Source organism: Corylus avellana, chromosome 10 (genome assembly GCF_965113065.1).
Source record: "Corylus avellana chromosome 10, dhCorAvel1.hap1.2, whole genome shotgun sequence".
Taxonomy (NCBI): domain Eukaryota; kingdom Viridiplantae; phylum Streptophyta; class Magnoliopsida; order Fagales; family Betulaceae; genus Corylus; species Corylus avellana.
In genome coordinates, this window is record NC_142499.1 from 20,030,555 (window position 1) to 20,049,437 (window position 18,883).

At 35.0% G+C, this 18,883-nt stretch overlaps 3 protein-coding genes across 3 annotated transcripts; 2 read left to right on the forward strand and 1 right to left on the reverse strand.

Moving 5' to 3' along the window:
* The first annotated feature begins 2,357 nt into the window (after nt 1-2,357).
* On the forward strand, nt 2,358-4,777 carry LOC132192333 (uncharacterized protein At2g39795, mitochondrial). The gene is made up of 3 exons (XM_059607634.2): nt 2,358-2,660; nt 3,782-4,119; nt 4,212-4,777. Exons 1-3 carry the CDS (start codon nt 2,382-2,384, stop codon nt 4,369-4,371), a joined length of 777 nt encoding a protein of 258 aa, XP_059463617.2. The 5' UTR covers nt 2,358-2,381; the 3' UTR covers nt 4,372-4,777.
* Nucleotides 4,778-9,551: 4,774 nt separating this feature from the next.
* LOC132191364 (NADPH-dependent aldo-keto reductase, chloroplastic) lies at nt 9,552-11,641 on the forward strand. Its single transcript, XM_059606331.2, has 8 exons — nt 9,552-9,630; nt 9,824-9,974; nt 10,095-10,145; nt 10,248-10,324; nt 10,432-10,519; nt 10,602-10,877; nt 11,209-11,454; nt 11,555-11,641. The coding sequence occupies exons 2-8, from the start codon at nt 9,843-9,845 to the stop codon at nt 11,639-11,641; spliced, it is 957 nt and encodes a 318-aa protein (XP_059462314.2). The 5' UTR covers nt 9,552-9,630; nt 9,824-9,842.
* Nucleotides 11,642-11,992: 351 nt separating this feature from the next.
* Nucleotides 11,993-17,700, reverse strand: LOC132191363 (delta-1-pyrroline-5-carboxylate synthase-like). Its single transcript, XM_059606330.2, has 17 exons — nt 17,624-17,700; nt 17,297-17,458; nt 16,784-17,061; nt 15,993-16,143; nt 15,331-15,495; nt 15,106-15,183; nt 14,917-15,006; nt 14,061-14,147; nt 13,871-13,957; nt 13,701-13,797; nt 13,524-13,627; nt 13,288-13,363; nt 12,925-13,075; nt 12,735-12,803; nt 12,547-12,613; nt 12,382-12,452; nt 11,993-12,083 (listed from the first exon to the last, which is right to left on the reverse strand). Exons 1-17 carry the CDS (start codon nt 17,651-17,653, stop codon nt 12,008-12,010), a joined length of 1,839 nt encoding a protein of 612 aa, XP_059462313.2. The 5' UTR covers nt 17,654-17,700; the 3' UTR covers nt 11,993-12,007.
* Between the last annotated feature and the right edge of the window lie 1,183 nt (nt 17,701-18,883).

An 18,883-nucleotide genomic window follows, 5' to 3' on the forward strand; every position in this document is an offset into this window, starting at 1 on the left:
ACATTAAATTATTAACTTCATTAATAGCAGTTTACTAACTTAAACTAAATTTAATGGAAATGGATCATCTCTATTTCAAATGAAATGGAGAGTATCTATTTAGTGCATTTAGGAGGGTAATATTGTCCTTTTCTTTTGGGGGGTAAATTTGTTGGACAAGTTTGTACTCCTAAATGCACTTAACGAATATTCTCAATTTCATTTATCATTTTCCAAATTTAATATGCCTTTTAAATTTTTATAGACACTTGGCAGTTGACACGAGTAATTCTATATGGCCTACTTGTGTCCTACTAAGAATGATGTGGCTATTAAAATCACTATTGGACTTGTGATTGATCATTATTGAATTTTGATCAAAGAGTGATTTTAATAGCCACATCATTCTTAGTAAGACACAAGTAGGACACAAATAGGCCTTCTAGAATTACTCCAGTTGACACTATTTTAAATGGGTGGAGGATATTTCTTTTAACTGGTTTGGAGAAAATTTATGTTATTTATAGTATGTGTTTCTCATATACTTGCTTCAAAAACACATATCACTTTTTTAAAACTATCGTCAAACCCTATAAAGAAAACCACATAGAGAGATAATAGCAGAGTGGGGGGAGAGAGTTACGACTCCCTTCTCCCTGCCCCTTTTCTCCTTCTCCCTTGCCCCTCATTTTTCCCGCCTCCACCATAGATCGACTAGGGCGCATGTGTCAATGGTTCTCGGGGTGCTTTCTAGCGGCACGTGACTGGTCGGCGGCGTGTGGAACGTGTGAGGGTGTATTGGGTTTTGTTATTCTATTTTCATTGTTTTTAAATAAGAATATATTCGCACTAGATCTGCTTTTAGTAGCGATCTATAGGGTGGAGTTTTATTCGTTTTCTTAAGTTTTGTTTTCATGAATTCTTAAGAATAATGGAATTGGTTTTTGGTCGGTCTTTTATTTTTTTGTGGTTCATTTTCTGAGAGCAAACCATAGACCAATGACAAAGGAGTTATCCAAGCATAAAAAAGAAATGTTACTATGGTAAAGGCAGCGAAGAGAATTGCGATTGATAAAGCACTAGTAGCGGAGATTTTTTTTTTTGTTTTTTTTTTTAAAAGTCAGAGGATCAAAGACCTAGTAACGGATAAAGACTTGATTCGTCGGAATTTGCTGTAGATTTGAAAATTGTTTGAGATTGTGACTTTTTATATATATATATTGTCTTATAATAGCTCGAGAGGCTATTGTGTATGTCATAGATAATGTTTTAGTAGTGAAGATTTTAAATTATATCTTTGGCATTGTACGGAGCATTTTGCTCAATTTGATTGTTGGGAAAAGTACACTTTACTCCCCCAAAGTTTGAGCTGATTTTCAATTTGATTCCCAATGTTTCAATGTTTGCAATGCACTCCTAAAAGTTTAAAATTTTTTCAATTCCGCCTCTCCGTTAGTCAATGCCGTCTTATTTGACGGAATTGGGATCACGTGACCTGCACGTGATCACTTATGGTGATTCCTTCTCCCAAATGCCCCCAACCCGATTCTTTAGAATGAAATCTGTTTGGTTGGTGAGGAAACGAAGGAAAAGTGAGAGAAGGTGGATTTTTGAATTGTATGTTTTATCATTTATGTCGCGGTGCTTTCTGAAATATGGAACTTCACCTTACCGGAGCCGATATTTCAAAATTTCAATTCTTTGCTTTCCATCATTTGCTCAGAAGCCAAATAGACCCAAAGAGATTAATTTTACCGACACTTTTGTGAACATTTGATTGCTTATTACCTTTTATGATTAGATTTTAATTCCTACTAAAATTAGAATAAACTAAACCTGGAGCTTTTAATTAAGAAGAAAATAATTGATTGTTAACAATGTGATGTGTTTGCAGTTTCTTTTCTTTCATTTTCTCTGCAGCCAAACAGAACATTAGCATTTTCCGAGAAAATTTCATTTCCAGCTGAGCTAGTATTGCTTGATGATCAGGTAAAATAGCGTCGATTTGAAATTATTTGAGATTGTGACATTTCATATTTATTATCTTATAATAGCTCGAGAGGTTATTGTATATCTCATAGATAATATTTTGAGTTGTTAAGATTTCAAATTATATCTTTGACATTGTAATCAATTTTTACCTATTTGATTGATGAATGCGGAATGCCTAATTGGAGCCGTTTCTGGGCCTTTTTTTCTCTTTTTATACAATGGGCCTTACTTCTTAGTCAGATTAAAGGGGGGGTTTTCCTGAGTCGCTTATAATAAGAAAGATAATTAATTGTGACTCCACGAGGCCCGCATAAAGGCCCAATAGCACTAAAACGAATATAAGTAACAATTGTATTACGCTACAGCACCAAAACCCTCTTCCAAAACCCTGACGAGAAGCCGAAGCGCAAATGGCGTCGTATTCCATGCTCCGCAGGGTCTCCTCATCTGTACTTCCTCTCGCGACCCGAGCCGTCGGGTCTCCGAGAGCCTTCCGCTGCGTGGTCACTGGCGTTCACACCGCCGAGAAGGCCCGCGCGCTGAGCCGGAGAAGCTTCGTCCCGACTCTGCGCTTCTGCTCGGCGAGCACCGATAAGAGCCTTATTCGGGTCCTTGAGTCCGAGATCAAATGCGCCGAGGATACTCCTAATAAAATGACAGAATCAACCTTGGGTTTCATTTGGTCAGCCGTGAGTTTTCTTTGCGTTTCTTCTCTGCTTTTCGCTAATTCTGTTTATGTCATTCCTTTCTCTCTTTAATCATCTGAGCATTGGGTAAATATACTAGTCACTTATTGTTTATTGCTGGTATTTCATAAAAGTTGAAGGGCGTGTTTGGCTGTGGTTAATATTTCTCTGAAGATTGTTTATTTTAAAAGCTTCAAAGATCTTTTTTTTTTTTTTTGCCTATTTAAAGCTCCAAACTTCCATTTGCGAACGCAGTAACTTGTTTTAGGAACAAAACAGGCACTAGATATTTTAGGGCCTGAGCAAAAATTTGCTCATTTTCGCAGTTCAGTTGGGTATGCAGGTTACTTTTTTGTATGCTATATAGTTGCCAAGGTAATGAAAAAAACTGGATTTCTATTACTTTATTTTCAAATTGCGACCGATCAAACGGAGGCCATTAGGACCCATGCTGGAGGAATTTTGACTGTAAATTAGTATTTTTATTCTAAGCCAACAGGAAATGTTTAATTCTGTGAGTTTTCGGTTCTATCTTGAATCAAGAATTACTTTGGAATTGTGTTTTTTTCTTCTTGGTGTATGAACTAGGCCCAAAATGAAACCCTGTTTATTTTTTGGATTTGTCAAATTCTACCTATCCTATTGCATGCTTTTCTGCTATTTGGCCTACCCAGCATACTTGAGAGTTTTGTACTCTGTAGTTCTGCTAATTCTGTTTATGTCATTCCTTTTGCTCTTTAAGTTTACCATTTTGAATTGGTTTTGGGATATAGCACGGCTGCAGTTTTTGCTTGATTTACTTGTTGACTTTAGTGCCAATTATCTATTAGTAATGCATGTATCGGGCACCTTTTTGTTAATCATGTTTGACATGCCACTCCAAAATCACATGAAGGATAAATTTTTCCTTTTTGTTCTTTGATTTAAGTCAATCAAATCAAGTTTTCAAATTTTGTAGTCTCATTCTCTTATATTCTTATGCCTATTATCTAGCTTTAAAAGTTGCACGCAAGAAGCAGAGAAAAAAGTTTGGTTTTTCCGCCCCTGTGGGGTTGGGGTTGTTCAGGTTGAATATATGTTCTTGTATTGATGATCTGTTGATGTCCATGCCTTTTTATTTTCAGGATGGACAGCCCGTAGGATTCCCTTTTCAAATTGAAGACAGACCTGGAGAAAGAACTGTATTACTTACTAGAAGTTTCGAAGACGAAATCATCAAGGTTGAAGCTGACATCCCTCAAATTGGAACTGAGGATGAGGAAGAGGAAGAGGATGGTGATGAGGATGATGAAAAAGGTGATATTGAGACGACTCCTTTGTTGGTGACTATCACCAAAGAAAGTGGAATGTCTTTGCAGTTCGGTGTCACAGCTTCGAAATGTGAGATTTGCATTGATAGCTTGGCAATTAAGCAGCCAGAAGTTTCTGAAGATCAGCTTGCATATGAAGGTCCTGAATTTAAGTAAGCTTGTCCTAACCTATCACATTTTTGATCTCTCGTCAACTTCTTGGTAATCATTTTTATTCGTTATCTGAACTTTTTTTTGGCGCCAGTGATTTGGATGAAAACTTGCAGAAGGCTTTCCACAAATATCTTGAATATCGAGGAATCAATTCCAGAACGGCCAGTTTCTTGGGTGAGTACATGCGCAAAAAGGACAGTAAGGAGTATCTTTTGTGGTTGAAGAACATCAAGAGTTTCGTTGAGAAGTGACTTCATTTACAATTCCTTTCAATCTTATGGTCTTGGGAGGGCTGAAGGCTTTTGCTTCTTTGAGATTTCATCTGCTGACTGCTGTACTTGTATCATGTTAAGGGAGGAGGATTATACCTATAAATTATGAGAAACGATGCTAGGTCGAGTGAATTGAACCCTCCAAAACATGGCTTTCTTGATAATTTTGAGTCCCTGTGGGACAATAACAGGCCAAAACACAGTGACCTAAAGTTTATTTCGTAGTGAAATGTTCATGGCTGCATGAAGCAGCTGTTCTAGTGACTAAAAGATCGGCTGTTGCAGCATTCTTCCTGTTTTGGGATTTGAAAGACAGCAATTGTTTTAGATAAATCCAAATGTATCGTGAAAATTAATGGTATGTACTCTTTATATTGGCAGGCCATTCACTTTTTGGTGCGAAATTTGCTATTCCCGCTGCCCACTCTTTATTTGTGTATATTTACGGTAGTGGGCTTTTCTTGCCTTTAAAGGGGTTTTCTTTTTAATTTGTTTTTTTGGATGAACGATAAGCTTTTTACTAATGAAAAAACACTTTACAAATCTCTCCAGCTCCCACTCGAACACTAGCTACATAAGAGCATTCATAATGGACTCTTCAAATAAAAATTAAATTTGAAAAGAAAAATTCACTTTATTAAATTTAGAGAGCCACTTTTAAAATGAGCAAAACATTAAACTCTCTATACCAATCAATATTGAACTAAAGTACTAAACTCCATATTTTAGTTCATTATTATTATTTTATTAGTTTTAAACCAATCAAGAGAGGAGAGGGTAAAAATAAGCTTAAAAAATCATGTAATGCTAGCTTTTTGACTCTTGGAATGTAGGGAGTATCTATGAGACTATGACAAGAGTTAAATATAAAGTAAAGAAGGAGCTGTTAAATGGGTGTTTTTATGAGTTTTATTAGATTTTTAGACAAAAACTAAATATAAAGAGCCAATTATAAATGCTCAAACAGTACCCAACAAATAGCCAAACTAGCAAACAGAATACAAGCAAAAGAAAGGCAAAGCTGGAAAAATATTTTTTTCAATGGTGTTAATTCCCACTAAAAACCTCCTGCACAAATCATCTAAGAACACATGCAACAAAAACTCCAACTCAACTCTGCCTATTTTTAATACAAAAAAAAAAGCCTTTGCCTATTTTGAAAGAATCTAGTAGGGGTGCAAAGGCGGTTACGGTTAGCGGTTAGTGGCAATAACCGCTAACCGTAACCGCCCTAGCGGTTAGTAAATTTCACTAACCGCAACCGCTAACCGCCTAGCGGTTAGCGGTTAGCGGTTAGTGGCCGGTTAGCGGTTAGTGAAATAGATAACCGCCCGCTAACCGCTTTTTTAAAATTGGGCTTTTTTTTTGGGCTTTTTGGGCTTTTTTTTACCCTCATTTTTTTTCTTGTATTTTTAATATCTTCTTGGGCCCAATTGCTATAAATATTTGAATTGTCATTGGATCATATGATTAAGTGTTAATCTTATAAACTTACAAACAAACAAAAATACTTCAATTGTAGTTATAAGTAACACATTGTTTAATCCAATGTCAATTACTTAATTTGATATTATATGAATCACATTGTCATTGTCATTGTACATGAATAATTGATTAAGTATTGGAATTGTAATTGGATCATATAGTTAAATATTTATCTTATACATTTATATTATTCAATATGCATATAATATAACTATAAGCAATTATATATATATATATATATGATTCAAAATTGTTCAAAATTGTTAATTTTCTTTTTTTTTTTTCTTTCAAAAAATGGTTAAATTTCTTTTTCTAAAAAATGTTCAAAAAATACATTAATACTTCAATTGTGATTATAAGTAACACATTCTTGAATCTAGTGTTAATTACTTAATTTGATATTATATAATCATATAGTCTCATTAAATTATATCATATGATTCATATGATTAATTATTTAAATTCTAATCATATTTACTTATAATCTTTTTTCTTTGAATTGAACTTAATATCTAATGATAAATGGTAATGTTCAAACTCCTAAATCCTAAATTCCTAAAGTATCTAATAATGCTTTAATTAAATTGTAGACTTGTAGTTATAAGTAACATATTGTTTAATTCAATTGAATCAATTGTGATTATCATTGTACATGAATCATATGATTAACTTGTAGACTTATGACTTATGAGTTATGTCATATTATATATGTATTATTTATTATTATATAATCATATGATTTAATGATCAAGTCATCATGTGATATAATCATATCAATTATAGTGATAATATATAAATTACTAAAATTATAATGATAATACATTAATACTTAAATTATGTTTATAAGTAACACATTGGTCATTGTTTAATCCAATGTCAATTACTTAATTTGATATTATACGAATCATATCATCATTGTACATTAATAATATGATTCACTTGAAGTCTTGAATAAAGTATTTAAATTGTCATTGAATCATATGATTAACTATTGATATTATACATTTATATTATTCATATACATATGTAGACTTATATAAACTTATAGGTTTATAACATACATTGGAAATAAGTCTCTAGATATTTAATTGTTGTATTAGTATGAATTAGTATATTTATGAGTTAAGTCATATTATATATGTATAATTTGTTATTATATAATCAAATGATTTAATAATCAATCTCATGTGATATAATCATATAAATTATAGTGATAATATATTAATACTCAAATTGTGATTTAATTATTTTTTTAAAAAAATTGTGATTTAATGATCAAGTGATTATATGATATAATTATATAAATTATAGTGATAATATATTAATACTCAAATTGTGATTTAATTATTTTTTAAAAAAATTGTGATTTAATGATCAAGTGATTATGTTATATGTATAAATATTTTTATAATTATAATTATAAAAATATATTATATAAAAAGGCGGTTAGCGGTTAGCGGTTACGGTTAGTAGACCCAATAACCGCTAACCGTTAACCGCTAGGCGGTTATGGCGGTTAGGCGGTTAGCGGTTAATGCGGTTAGACGGTTAGGCGGTTGGCGGTTATAGCGGTTAACGGTTAGCGGGCGGTTTTTAACCGCCCGCCTTTGCACCCCTAGAATCTAGAATCCCCCAAATGCAGCACAACTCCAAGTTTTCCTTTGTCTTCTTAAACCCCCTTTTTTGTCATAACTCGAGTCGTGAGAGAGATGTTGTTTCGAGATCCAACTACCAACAATACATCAAGCGATCAGAGAACTGAATTCCAAGAGTTCAAGCAGACTATGCACGCTAGGTAACAGGAGATGCGGGAGACGTTGGAATGCATGCATATGGGTTCCCATTGGAATCACAGGGACAATGATGCCAAAGATGACTATGGGATTTGAGTGAAACCTGTTTAGTTTTCATATGTTGATAGGTTCTTTGACGATGATGTAATTCACATTCAAACTGTCCGTAACCATATTCATAAATCTTCAAATATTCACTCCGCCTGTGAAGAGAATATTAATTATGGTGAAAGAGATGTGGAAGCTGTTAATTTGGTTAAAAAAGTGGAGTTGCTATCAGAGAAAAAATATTTGCATCCACAATCATTGGTTCCAATGACTACATCAATGGAAGAACAGCTATTGCCTCCTCCACCACAGGTACAATTCATCATGATCACCACGATTCTTTTGAAGAAAACGGTGAAGTTGAAGATGACATTCATGAATAAATCGTTGAAGGAGTTTTTCTGGAAGTAAACGAAAAGGAAAAATCGTGTCTTGGTGCTATCTATGTAGATTTCTCCAAATACCTTTTTTCGGACGAGCTGCACGTGCCATGTCCCAAAGAAAACTCGATGACGAGTTTTTTTCAAGTGGAGGTGTCTAATGTAGGACGATATTATTTTCAGTAAAATGAAAATAAAGAAAATATCAAAAATAATATTGGAGGAGTGCCGCTTGATCAGAATTTTACCCGCTTTCAGACAATGGAAGTACAAAAGGAAAGATTATCACGATTCCCGCTGATTGTCAATTTTATTTTATTTTATTAGGACTTTACTTCCTTTCTTTAATAGGGTTAGGTTTGCTTTAATTATTTTCTTTTCCTTATAAGATTAGGTTTACTATTGTTACTAGGATTACGTTTACTATTATTACTAAGATTAAGTTTACTTTTTCCACAAGTATTTATCTTTTATAAATAGGCTAGCTTATTATGTAAAACTCAATCAATTGAATTATTATCAAATCAGAGAAGTTTCTCTCAAATATTTTGCGGAGTTTTATCTTTCTTTTAGCCTGCGGACTTGTTTTATTTTTTGGGTAGAAGCCAAAAACGCTTATGCTTGCAAAATCAAAGACGCTGTTCTTTGATTAGTTACCTCAGTCTTCCACTAAGTCAAGAATCCCTCAACTGCAGCATAACTCCAAATTTTCCTTTGTCTTCTTAAACCCCTTTTTGTCATAACCTGAGTTGTAACTTTCCATACAAGAAAAATGTTAGTGCACGCTCTTTAATGTGACAGTGAATTATTATTGAATTTTGGATGAATTATTATTGGAATTTAGATCCAATGGTGATTTTCACAATTATGTCATGAAGTGTACACTTGAAAGTGTGGAATTTGGAGTGCATATTGCATTTCTCTTCCATAAAATACTCTGCAAGACTTTTTCTTCTAATGTAATTGAATTACTATGTTTGATGTCATTCCTCTGCATATACTGCCGCGCCCCAACTCGGTCTACACAATGGTGCTTATGTGGAACACACACATCTCTCTTGAAGCCCCATTTCAGCAACTTCTCACCAGTTGATAAACTGTCTTTTACAAAATAAAAGCGTGCTTGGGAATCTAGTAATGCCAAGACATCCTGCGTGAAGATGGAGCTGATGTTAAGGTGGTCTATCCACCGTAAAGGGATTTTCAAGACAGTTTATTAAATTTATATGTATTTAATCACGTGAACTTTTTAAAAGCTGAGGAAGATTTTTTTTCCATTTTCGAACTTATCAACTACTTTTTTCACGAAAAGTAAACATTAATTATGACAAATTCAACGCATTTTGGTAAGTTTCCAATAAAAGAAAACGTTTCCTCGTAGATGGATCCTATTCTTTTGCCGTGAAACCTCTAGATTAAACGTTACTCAAGCATTTCCAAGAATAACGTGGGGCGTGAGTTGGCCACAAAAACATCCTACTTATTCACCATCTAAAATCTGTCTGTCTCTCTCAATCCTCTGTTTGCAAGAGGTATGGTCGATATCATTCTTTTCTTTAGCCATTATTTCTTTATTCAATTCATCATGCGCCTCTTATTCTTGAATTAACTGCATTTGCAAGTACAGGTTACCCGTATTGTTGTGAGAAATTTGTTTGTTTGTTTTTGTTTTTTTTTTCTTGTTTCTTTTTGAAGTTAGCATTGCTGTTTATCATGGTTTACTAGGCTATTTCTGTAGAAGAATATGGACCTAAAAGCTAGACATGGGCCTTTGTATTTTGAACTCAATAACGGAGCCAAGATTCCATCTGTTGGTCTCGGAACATGGAAAGCTCCTTCAGGTGTTGTCGGTGAAGCTGTCGTTGCCGCAGTCAAGGTTGTCATTGCAATTACACAATTTCATATATATATATATATATATATATATATATATATATATATTTTTTTTTTTTTTCTAAATTTATTTGCTCAGAGAATATGCTCCAATTTTGTGTAGGCTGGTTACAGGCATATCGACTGTGCTAGTGTCTACGACAATGAGAAAGAGGTACTCTTTCCTTTCTAATTTTGAATAGATCGTTTTGGCTGTCAATTTCATCAGCTTTCTTTGATTGCCATGGGGTTTTAACGCATCAATGGTGTGATGCAGGTAGGCGTGGCACTGAAGGAACTATTTTCCTCCGGGGTAGTGCAGCGTAGTGAGATATTTATCACATCTAAGCTTTGGTATCCATTTCATCTCATGATTAGTTCAGCTGGGGTGAATTTTGATTGGTCTGTCAAAAGACTATTGCCTCGGCTCTGCTGAGTCTAAATTACTTTAACACATGCAGGTGTAGTAATCATTCTCCAGAAGACGTCTCGAAGGCTTTGAGCAAGAGTTTGGAAGATCTACAACTTGAATACATTGATCTGTATCTTGTATGTTTCCTAAATTGAAAGCTAGAAGTGCAAAAATAAGAGCATCTGAAATGATTTTGGAATGTATGATGTTTTGCAACAGATGCATTGGCCAATTAGGACAAAGCCAGGCTCACGTGGGATCTCTCCTGAAATCATGGCTCCCCTGTGTCTTCCAGAGACATGGAATGCAATGGAGGGTCTTTACGCTTCCGGCCTGGCACGTGCCATTGGAGTCAGCAACTTCTCAACGAAGAAGCTGCAGGACTTGCTCAAATATGCAAAAGTTCCACCTGCAGTTAATCAGGTGGAATGCCACCCTGTCTGGCAGCAGCCTGCACTTCACAATTTGTGCAAATCAACCGGCGTTCATCTCTCAGTATACTTTCCATAACCATATTCACCACCCACTTTGGTATTTTAGCAAAATGTATTCAAATAGTTTTCAAAATTTGTGGTTTGTGAATGTGAAGAGCCTTGGAAGAAGTCCCACATGGGAAAAAAAGGAAATAGGCCGCTCTCTTTTGTCGAGGCTCTTAAAAAACCTTCCATTTAAGACATTTTCAAACCACAAACTATATATATAAATATATATATATATATATATATATATATATATATATATATATATATATATATGCTAGTTTTGAAAATTGTTTCAACAAAATGTGCAGGCTGAGACTCATGTTAAACCAATTGCTCTTTTTCAGGCCTATTCTCCACTGGGATCTCCAGGGTCATGGATAAAAGGGGAAGTCTTGAAGGAACCAACACTGATTGAAATTGGTGAAAAGCTTAACAAGTCACCAGCACAAGTGGCCCTGCGCTGGGGCATCCAGAGCGGTCACAGTGTCCTACCAAAGAGTGTAAATGAATCTAGGATCAAGGACAATTTGATGTTATTCGACTGGCTCATTCCTCCAGAGCTCTTCTCAAAATTATCAGCAATCTTCCAGGTATATTTGCTTCAAAAAGCAGTGCATGTGTTCGCGGGCATTCGTGCTTACAATCATATATACAATATATTAAGGCATATCTTACTGGTTTGTGATGCAGCAAAGGCTCCTCCGAGGGGATATGGCAATCCACGAGACCCTCAGTCCTTACAAAAGCCTCCAAGAACTGTGGGATGGTGAAATATGAGATGATAAAACCATCTCTCATTTTCACTTGGGCAATCAAAATGTGGCAGTCTTGTTGCTGCAAGTCCAGGCAAAACAAGGCTACAAGGCCGGTTTATTTATCATGTATCAGAACTTCAATTTAAATCCCATTTATTCAAATGGCTTCAAGCAAAATTTCAACCACTATGAAGAATCATTCAACTAAAAAGGGAGAGTTATAAGAGGTTTGTGCCAAAAGTAATCAACGTGAATAGAATCTAGACATGGGGAAAACAAAATCTTGCATCATAGTATAATACGTAGGATCTCAGGAGGCTAATACTAGGCATGAGAAGGTAAACAGCAACAAATTAGTCTCTGATTGATCTGTTACTGCAAAACAGAATTATAGAGGGAGAATCTTGTGTGTGTAATTAACCCCTTTATCGCCGTCAACCACCTGCCCATGTCCTCTCAAAAGCCTGGATTTATAGTAAAAAAGGATTAATCATTGGTGTGACATGGGTGTGACAAATGAGTGTCTCTTGTGTCTCTCCCGAAATGACGTGGCTTTAAACAAATTATTATTGAGTTTTTGATAGATCATTATTGAATTTTCATCAAACTGTGATTTTAAAAGCCACTACATTTTTGGAGCGACACAAGAAGAATACAAAAGCGACTTCTAGAATTACTCTTTGATGTCCGATCATATCATGAAAATAGTAACTCATGTCAGTCAATTGAAGTAGTAAGAAAATTCAGGCAGAATTCGCATACCATCGTGTCGTTAACAGTCCTTCTAGCCCCACGGGACCTCGAGCATGAATCCTGCTCGTACTTACACCAACCTGCTCAGCAATGAAACAGAACCAAAAACAGATTAAAAGGGAACAATATCAAGAACATTGGTACTGACAACATGACAGTTGGAATATCCCATACCTCTGCGCCAAGTCCAAAGCGTGCTCCATCACAGAATCGTGTACTTGCATTATGGAATACTGCAGCGCTGTTAACACAGACAGTGAGTGCAACAATTAAAGTCAAAATTATTGTATGGTTATCATATCATCCACCAGAAAATTTCTCTTTATACCATAAGCTGATATGCTGGCAAGAAGCAAGACTACCTGTCAACTTGATTTAGGAAAGTTTCAGCAGCTTCAGTATCTTCTGTGACGATGCACTCAGTATGAGCACTACAACATATGGAAGGGTAGAGAAGATAATTAGAGAATCACTCAGTAAAACTTTCACCTAAAAAATATGAACAAACAGAAACAAAAGAAAATGAAAAAAATCCAAGTGATTGTAGCATGCCTTCCGTGTTGATGTATGTGTTCAATGGCAGCATACACATCATCTACTATTTCAATTGTGCAAGCCATTGAGCTGTACTCATGATGCAACGAACTTGCCTCAGAAATATTTAAGAAAGTGCTAGCTCTTGGTCCACCAATTAGACTAACATCTGCAACAGATGAACTTACATTAGTAGAGGTCCCCCTGCAATATCTTTTGGAACTTTTACATCCAACTTCCTTATGCAAACGAAAATATCCATTGATTCAATAAATTTAATTAATGAAACCATTCTATGGAAATTGTTCAACCACCATGAGAAGCTATCAAAGAGATATTGTGTCTAACTTAAACGCAGTTTTCAAAGAGACAAGGCCATACCTTCAGATTGGAGTTCCATAATAAGTTCATTGAGCCCACCGTTCTGTACTACATCTTTGTGTACAAGAAGTGTTTCCTGAGAATAGAACAGCACACAAATCCAAGAGACTGATAGATCAAAATTTTACCGAAGATTATTCTATAATAAGAACCGGAACCATTACAAACATTTAGAAACAGATCAACAAACAAAGACATTGAATCACATGGAAAGTAAATTGAAAATTTGAAAATACCATTGCATTACAGGCTGCGGGATAATCTATCTTTGCATCATGAATAATGCGTTTTGCCATATCCATATTAGCCAACTTGTCAACATAAATATGACAAACGCCATCTGCATAGTAAAAATAGCAACTTTACTCGAAGCTCTCTTCTTTTAAATAAATTAGTCATTTTATTCCTCTTACCAGCATGACCAAGAACAGGAATTTTTGTCAAACTCTTAATTTCAGAAACAAGCTTATTGCTGCCTCTTGGGATTACAAGATCTATCACATCGTCCAGCTGTGACAAAATAAGATAAGTAAAAACCTATATATTTTAAAGAGCCATCAACATTATTCAATGTACTATCCACCTTGAGAAGATCAGGAATCTCCTCTCTTGATGTCACAAGCCCAATAAGTTTCTCACCAACACTATCCGGAATTGCTGAAGTAATGACCTATAAAAGTGAAGAATAGGGAAAATGAATAGTGAAATTATAACTAAAATAAAGAAACAGAGAATAGGATAATACCAAGGTCCTAAATAATCAAGAATCAAACCTTGTGCAGTGTCACATTTGAGAGCTTGGCTTCTTTTCCTCCTTTAAGCAGTAGACCATTCCCACTTTTAATGGCTAATGAAGCTATCTATTAATAATTAGAGAAAAGAAAATGGTCAACTCATCAAGGAAATGCCACAAACACACAATTAAACCTTTATAGCCATAAGATAAGTTTGAAGCTTGTCTATATAACACGTGTTAGATTTGTCTTCCCCACTTACCGGCTCAAACGAATAATAATAATAATAATACAATGAACAGTGATGATGATAATGAATAAAAATTTTAAAAATTTTCTAGAGGGTTGCTATAAGTCCATGCTTACATGAGAATTCTGCATATGGTATATAGAAGCCCAGCAATGACCTTTATTAATTTCCTCCCTTTAAGACTATTGTAGGGAATGGATACAACCCCGTATCCTCCTCCTCCTGGTGTATTGGAAACAATTCATGCTCTTTAGGTTTTAGCTTGAAACTTTTTTTAGGTGAGTGTTATTGCACAATCATGTCTTCTCTCTTCTTCTAATACTCTTCCCCTTGTCCTCTTTTATAAATGAGAAATCATTTTTATTCATTCAACTACCCAAGTGAAGGGGTGACACAAGAAATTTTGCTCGGCACACACCACACCCTAAAACGCCCTATCCAGGGCAATTCCTTCCTTACCAAGAACATCCATGCCAATCATTCAAGGTTCAGGGAAGCGATGTGAAAGTTCTGGCCCATAAACATCTTAAAACAAAATGAACCATTCAGATAAAAAATATTGTGTTTTATATATAGGTCATCTTCAACATCTTTATCAATAAATAGATGCCACAGAGTTTTATATGAAGGGATTTTGATATTCACCTGTACTAGAGCATCAGGTCGAGACTCAAAAACAACCAGGAGAACACCCATAGGACTAGATGTTTTCTCTAAGACAAGCCCGTCTGAAATCTGTATGCAAAAGCAGGCATCAGAAATGCTAATTAATGTGAGTCCAGCTCTTATATTGGTAAAAAGATAAAGCATGATTCTCATTTCTAGCAAGCTGACCTCTACTCTACTTAAAACACGCGCAATGGGTTCTTCCATCTCTGCGATTTTGCGAACTGATTTTGCAAGACTAGAGACCTGAACAATAAAAGGACTCAACAATTAGATAACATTAAAAAAAAAAAAGGGAACATCACTCAAGTGGACAATTATATAAAAGAAAATTATAAATTGATACTCAAGTTCATTATCAAAATAAAACTCTGAAGCGCAATATGTGCTTGCCTTCCCAGGTTTCAGCGCTAAACGAGATATTAGTGACTTCTCATATCCTCCCTCCTGTGCAGCTGCAACATCAGCTTCATTCTCAACCATAATCAAACTTTCATTTGCCTCCAATGCATCAGCTATGTCCAGCAATATTTTCTTCCTTTCTTGAGTTTGTAAGGCCTGCAGTGAAGGAATCATACAATATAATATACTTCAGCTGTCAACATAATTACTTTCATGATATTTTTTTTGATGAATGAGTAACTTTCATTTACCAACAACTAAACACTTTACAAAGAAAAGCTAAAGCACTTAGCTAAAGCTGAAAACACTTATACAAGCAAAAAACAAAAGCCCCCACAAGATTAAACCAATATCCCATCTATACCCCCAGCACTGCAAAGAATATCATTTCCTTGATATTCTTTATTGTTATGTCTCAAAGCATTACGATTCTTCCAAATATTATATATTGTAGAAGCAAAAACTAGCCGACACAAATAAGCCTTCATAGTTTTGCCCCTCCACTTCTCCAACCCAAAAGAAACCACATCTTCCCAACAAGTAGGCGGGCATTACTTTCATGATATACTACAGATTGAATTATCCAGACAGTTCATAAGGGGGTGGAAATTATCCAGGCTTTGCGACATTGAGGTAAACAAGATGTTACTTACCTGAAGCCGTCTAGAACTTTCCCGTGATGCAACCGCCATCTCACGCGCGCCAATCTCTCTAACTTGAGTCCATAAATGTGCATCTTTATGAAAAAGAGTACCAAGATGCTCTCCTTGAAGTACTTTTATGATGTTGTCTGTGGCATAACCACTTCAAAAAAGTTTGATATCCATTTAGATTAACCAAGAACAGCACATAACATCTTGAAGAAACCAGAAGCTTGATTAGTTGATGGTATATATATATTCTTGCACATTAGCTGCAGTTCAATTAATTGATGCTATCTTTCTGCTTCTATTATTAGTGTGCCAAGTCCTGTACGTAGGTAACTGAGCGAAGAAAATAAAATATTTCCCCATGACAAATAGTTGCAGTTAGTGATCCCTACAATAAACAACCGGACCAATAATTCATTGCCGGTTGTTAGAATATAAATTAAATGATTTACTTCAACCGTTCCTATGAGTTTAAACTTTTGAAATAAGTGGTGATTTAACTTGCTATTAGAGCAAACGTCCTGAGTTCGAATCCTCGCTCTGTCATTCATCTTTCATTTCAGTTAAATATATCACGTATTGAGCCTCACTAATTAAGGAGGAATTTGAGGTCACACGTGAGGGAGAGTGTTAGAATAAAAATTAAATTATTAAATTCAGCTATTCCTATGAACTTAAGCTTTTTGGATAACATTTCAGCTCTAAAAACAATAAATGTTGAAGATTTTTATTTTTCAGGAAAACCATTTTTAGCCCACACTTTTTAAGTATATAAGCAAATGATAGAATAATACCTTGTAATAACAACAGGGATGCCAGCCTCAGCTGCACAGACAGCAGCTTCAACTTTAGCAGTCATACCTCCTCTTCCCAACCTGGACTTGTCTCCAAATGTTATCTCCCCTTGATGTTTCTTCTTTATATATGTATGGATTAGCTTTGATTTTGGGTCACTCGGGGGACCACTATAAAGGCCCTCGACATCACTCAACATAACAAGAAGGTCAGCTTTCAGTTCTGAAGCCAATATACCTGCCAAACTGTCATTGTCCCAAAATATACCAGAAGAATCCTGCAATGATACTTATAATCAGAATAAAAGACATGTTATGCAGGGAATATACATGATTGATGTTATGTAACCCTAAAAAAAATGGCAAAAATTTAACAGAAGCAAATTATGTTATGAATCAGTAGAAGCAATCAAAAAATAAGATGATGAATTTTACTACCAACCAGATATTCCCTAGTAATACCGGTGAAATTTCAAATGCAAAAATAGAGGCAAATGCAAAGGAGTTGCATACCTGGTATGGTGCTTTCCTAGTGCTAACTGCATCATTCTCGTTGAAAACAGGAATAACCCTCAAATTCAATAATGAGTTCACTGTATCAGAAAGTTGCTTTCTGAAAGCTTCATTCTTAAAAACATTATCAGTCACGAGAAGTTGAGAAGAGGTCACATCAAGCTGCATATGGAAGATCCCATATTAGCACTTACAAGAAGTGCGTGGCTGAAACATAGGGAGAGGAGGAAAAAGAAAGTGCAGGCAATGCAATATATTTTGTAATCTGCTAATGCATGTGTTAAGTAAAGCACAAAACAAAACACATTTCTAATGTAAAATAGATACCTGGCTGAACATGGTATCATAAATAGCCATGAGACTGCTCTGCCCAACAGCTGCACAAGCCTTTCCATCAAATTCATATTGTGGATTTTGGAGATCAGCAAAGCTGCAAACAATTTTAGATCTAAGAAAATAGCAGAATTAATTAATGATCCATATCATCTGAATAAATGTCCCTATAAAAAGGGCATCAAGATCAATGCTTGCATGCATGCTGCGCTCAAATTTCTGGTCACATCTCATTCAAGTATAACTCTGTCGCCATGCATCAAAACTTGATTTACCGTAGAAAAAGCTAATACTTTAGGAAAAAAGTAAGGACCTGCTGTTGGCCACTCTTCTGTATCTAAGCCTTTGGCGTCCAAGACCAACTGCACCTGAAGTCACCAAAATAACCTCATAGCCTCCGGAGTTCAATTCTTTAAGCTGCAGGGATTTCATTTCATTAGAAAGGGAGTGGAAAACATCATTAACCACAAAGGGGTTGTTCTAGAATAATTTTGCTTTACAGAGGTCCTAGAACAGCTTCCTATGATGTTTTGTCGTTTTTCTTTTTTCCTTTCAACTCTGTTTTATCCTTTGTCAATCATCATTGTATAAAATTAGTTTCAAAAAATACCCAAGAGTTTGAAAAATCTGTTCTCAAAATCTAAAAAAGCACTTGTGCCAAGCCAAACATACCTGCTCACAGAGAGCTCCTAGTCTGCCAAGTGCCAATCTTCCATCACCTCGAGTAACCACAGCTGTTCCAACCTTCAATGATACAGACCAATACAACAACAACAATTAGCAAACATAATGAAATCTTAAACCATAATTAATTATCACAACATAAAACTCTAGAGTTACGGTCCAAATTAATTATCACAACAACATTTTTTTTTTCATAAAAAACTTACGTTACATACATTGAATTACTATTCAATTAAGAAAATAAATAATTTTTATTGAAAATAAAAAAATGTGTAAGTGTTAGATCCTTACCATATACGGTACCACAAACACAAAGCTATGTTACAAAAAGCAACCTTAGAATTAAATCTAGACTATTAAAAAAACTACACATTGTCCAGATTTGATTTTACTCTTTCATGAATTAAATTTGTACTGTTGAGTTTTTTTTTTTTTTTTTTTCTTTTTTCTTTTTCAGCATAAGCCAATTTCAGCAATATTTGCTTCTCACTTAATGTTTTTTTCCTTCTTAACCCTTTTTGTACTGTTCAAGGCTTGTATTTTCCGATGTTGTTCTTGACAAAGTAAGGG

Excerpts from the sequence above, each read along its gene's own strand:
- LOC132192333 (XM_059607634.2), top strand. The coding sequence starts at position 2,382 with ATGGCGTCGTATTCCATGCTCCGCAGGGTCTCCTCATCTGTACTTCCT. Across the intron at positions 2,661-3,781 it reads TGGGTTTCATTTGGTCAGCC|GATGGACAGCCCGTAGGATT; the intron begins GTGAGTTTTCTT and ends TTTTATTTTCAG. Across the intron at positions 4,120-4,211 it reads TATGAAGGTCCTGAATTTAA|TGATTTGGATGAAAACTTGC; the intron begins GTAAGCTTGTCC and ends TTTTGGCGCCAG.
- LOC132191364 (XM_059606331.2), top strand. The coding sequence starts at position 9,843 with ATGGACCTAAAAGCTAGACATGGGCCTTTGTATTTTGAACTCAATAAC. Across the intron at positions 10,146-10,247 it reads TCTACGACAATGAGAAAGAG|GTAGGCGTGGCACTGAAGGA; the intron begins GTACTCTTTCCT and ends GGTGTGATGCAG. Across the intron at positions 10,325-10,431 it reads TTTATCACATCTAAGCTTTG|GTGTAGTAATCATTCTCCAG; the intron begins GTATCCATTTCA and ends TAACACATGCAG.
- LOC132191363 (XM_059606330.2), bottom strand. The coding sequence starts at position 17,653 with ATGGCTATTTATGATACCATGTTCAGCCAG. Across the intron at positions 15,184-15,330 it reads TAGCGCTGAAACCTGGGAAG|GTCTCTAGTCTTGCAAAATC; the intron begins GCAAGCACATAT and ends TTTATTGTTCAG. Across the intron at positions 12,084-12,381 it reads GGACTGTTAACGACACGATG|GCTTTTGAGAGGACATGGGC; the intron begins GTATGCGAATTC and ends CTATAAATCCAG.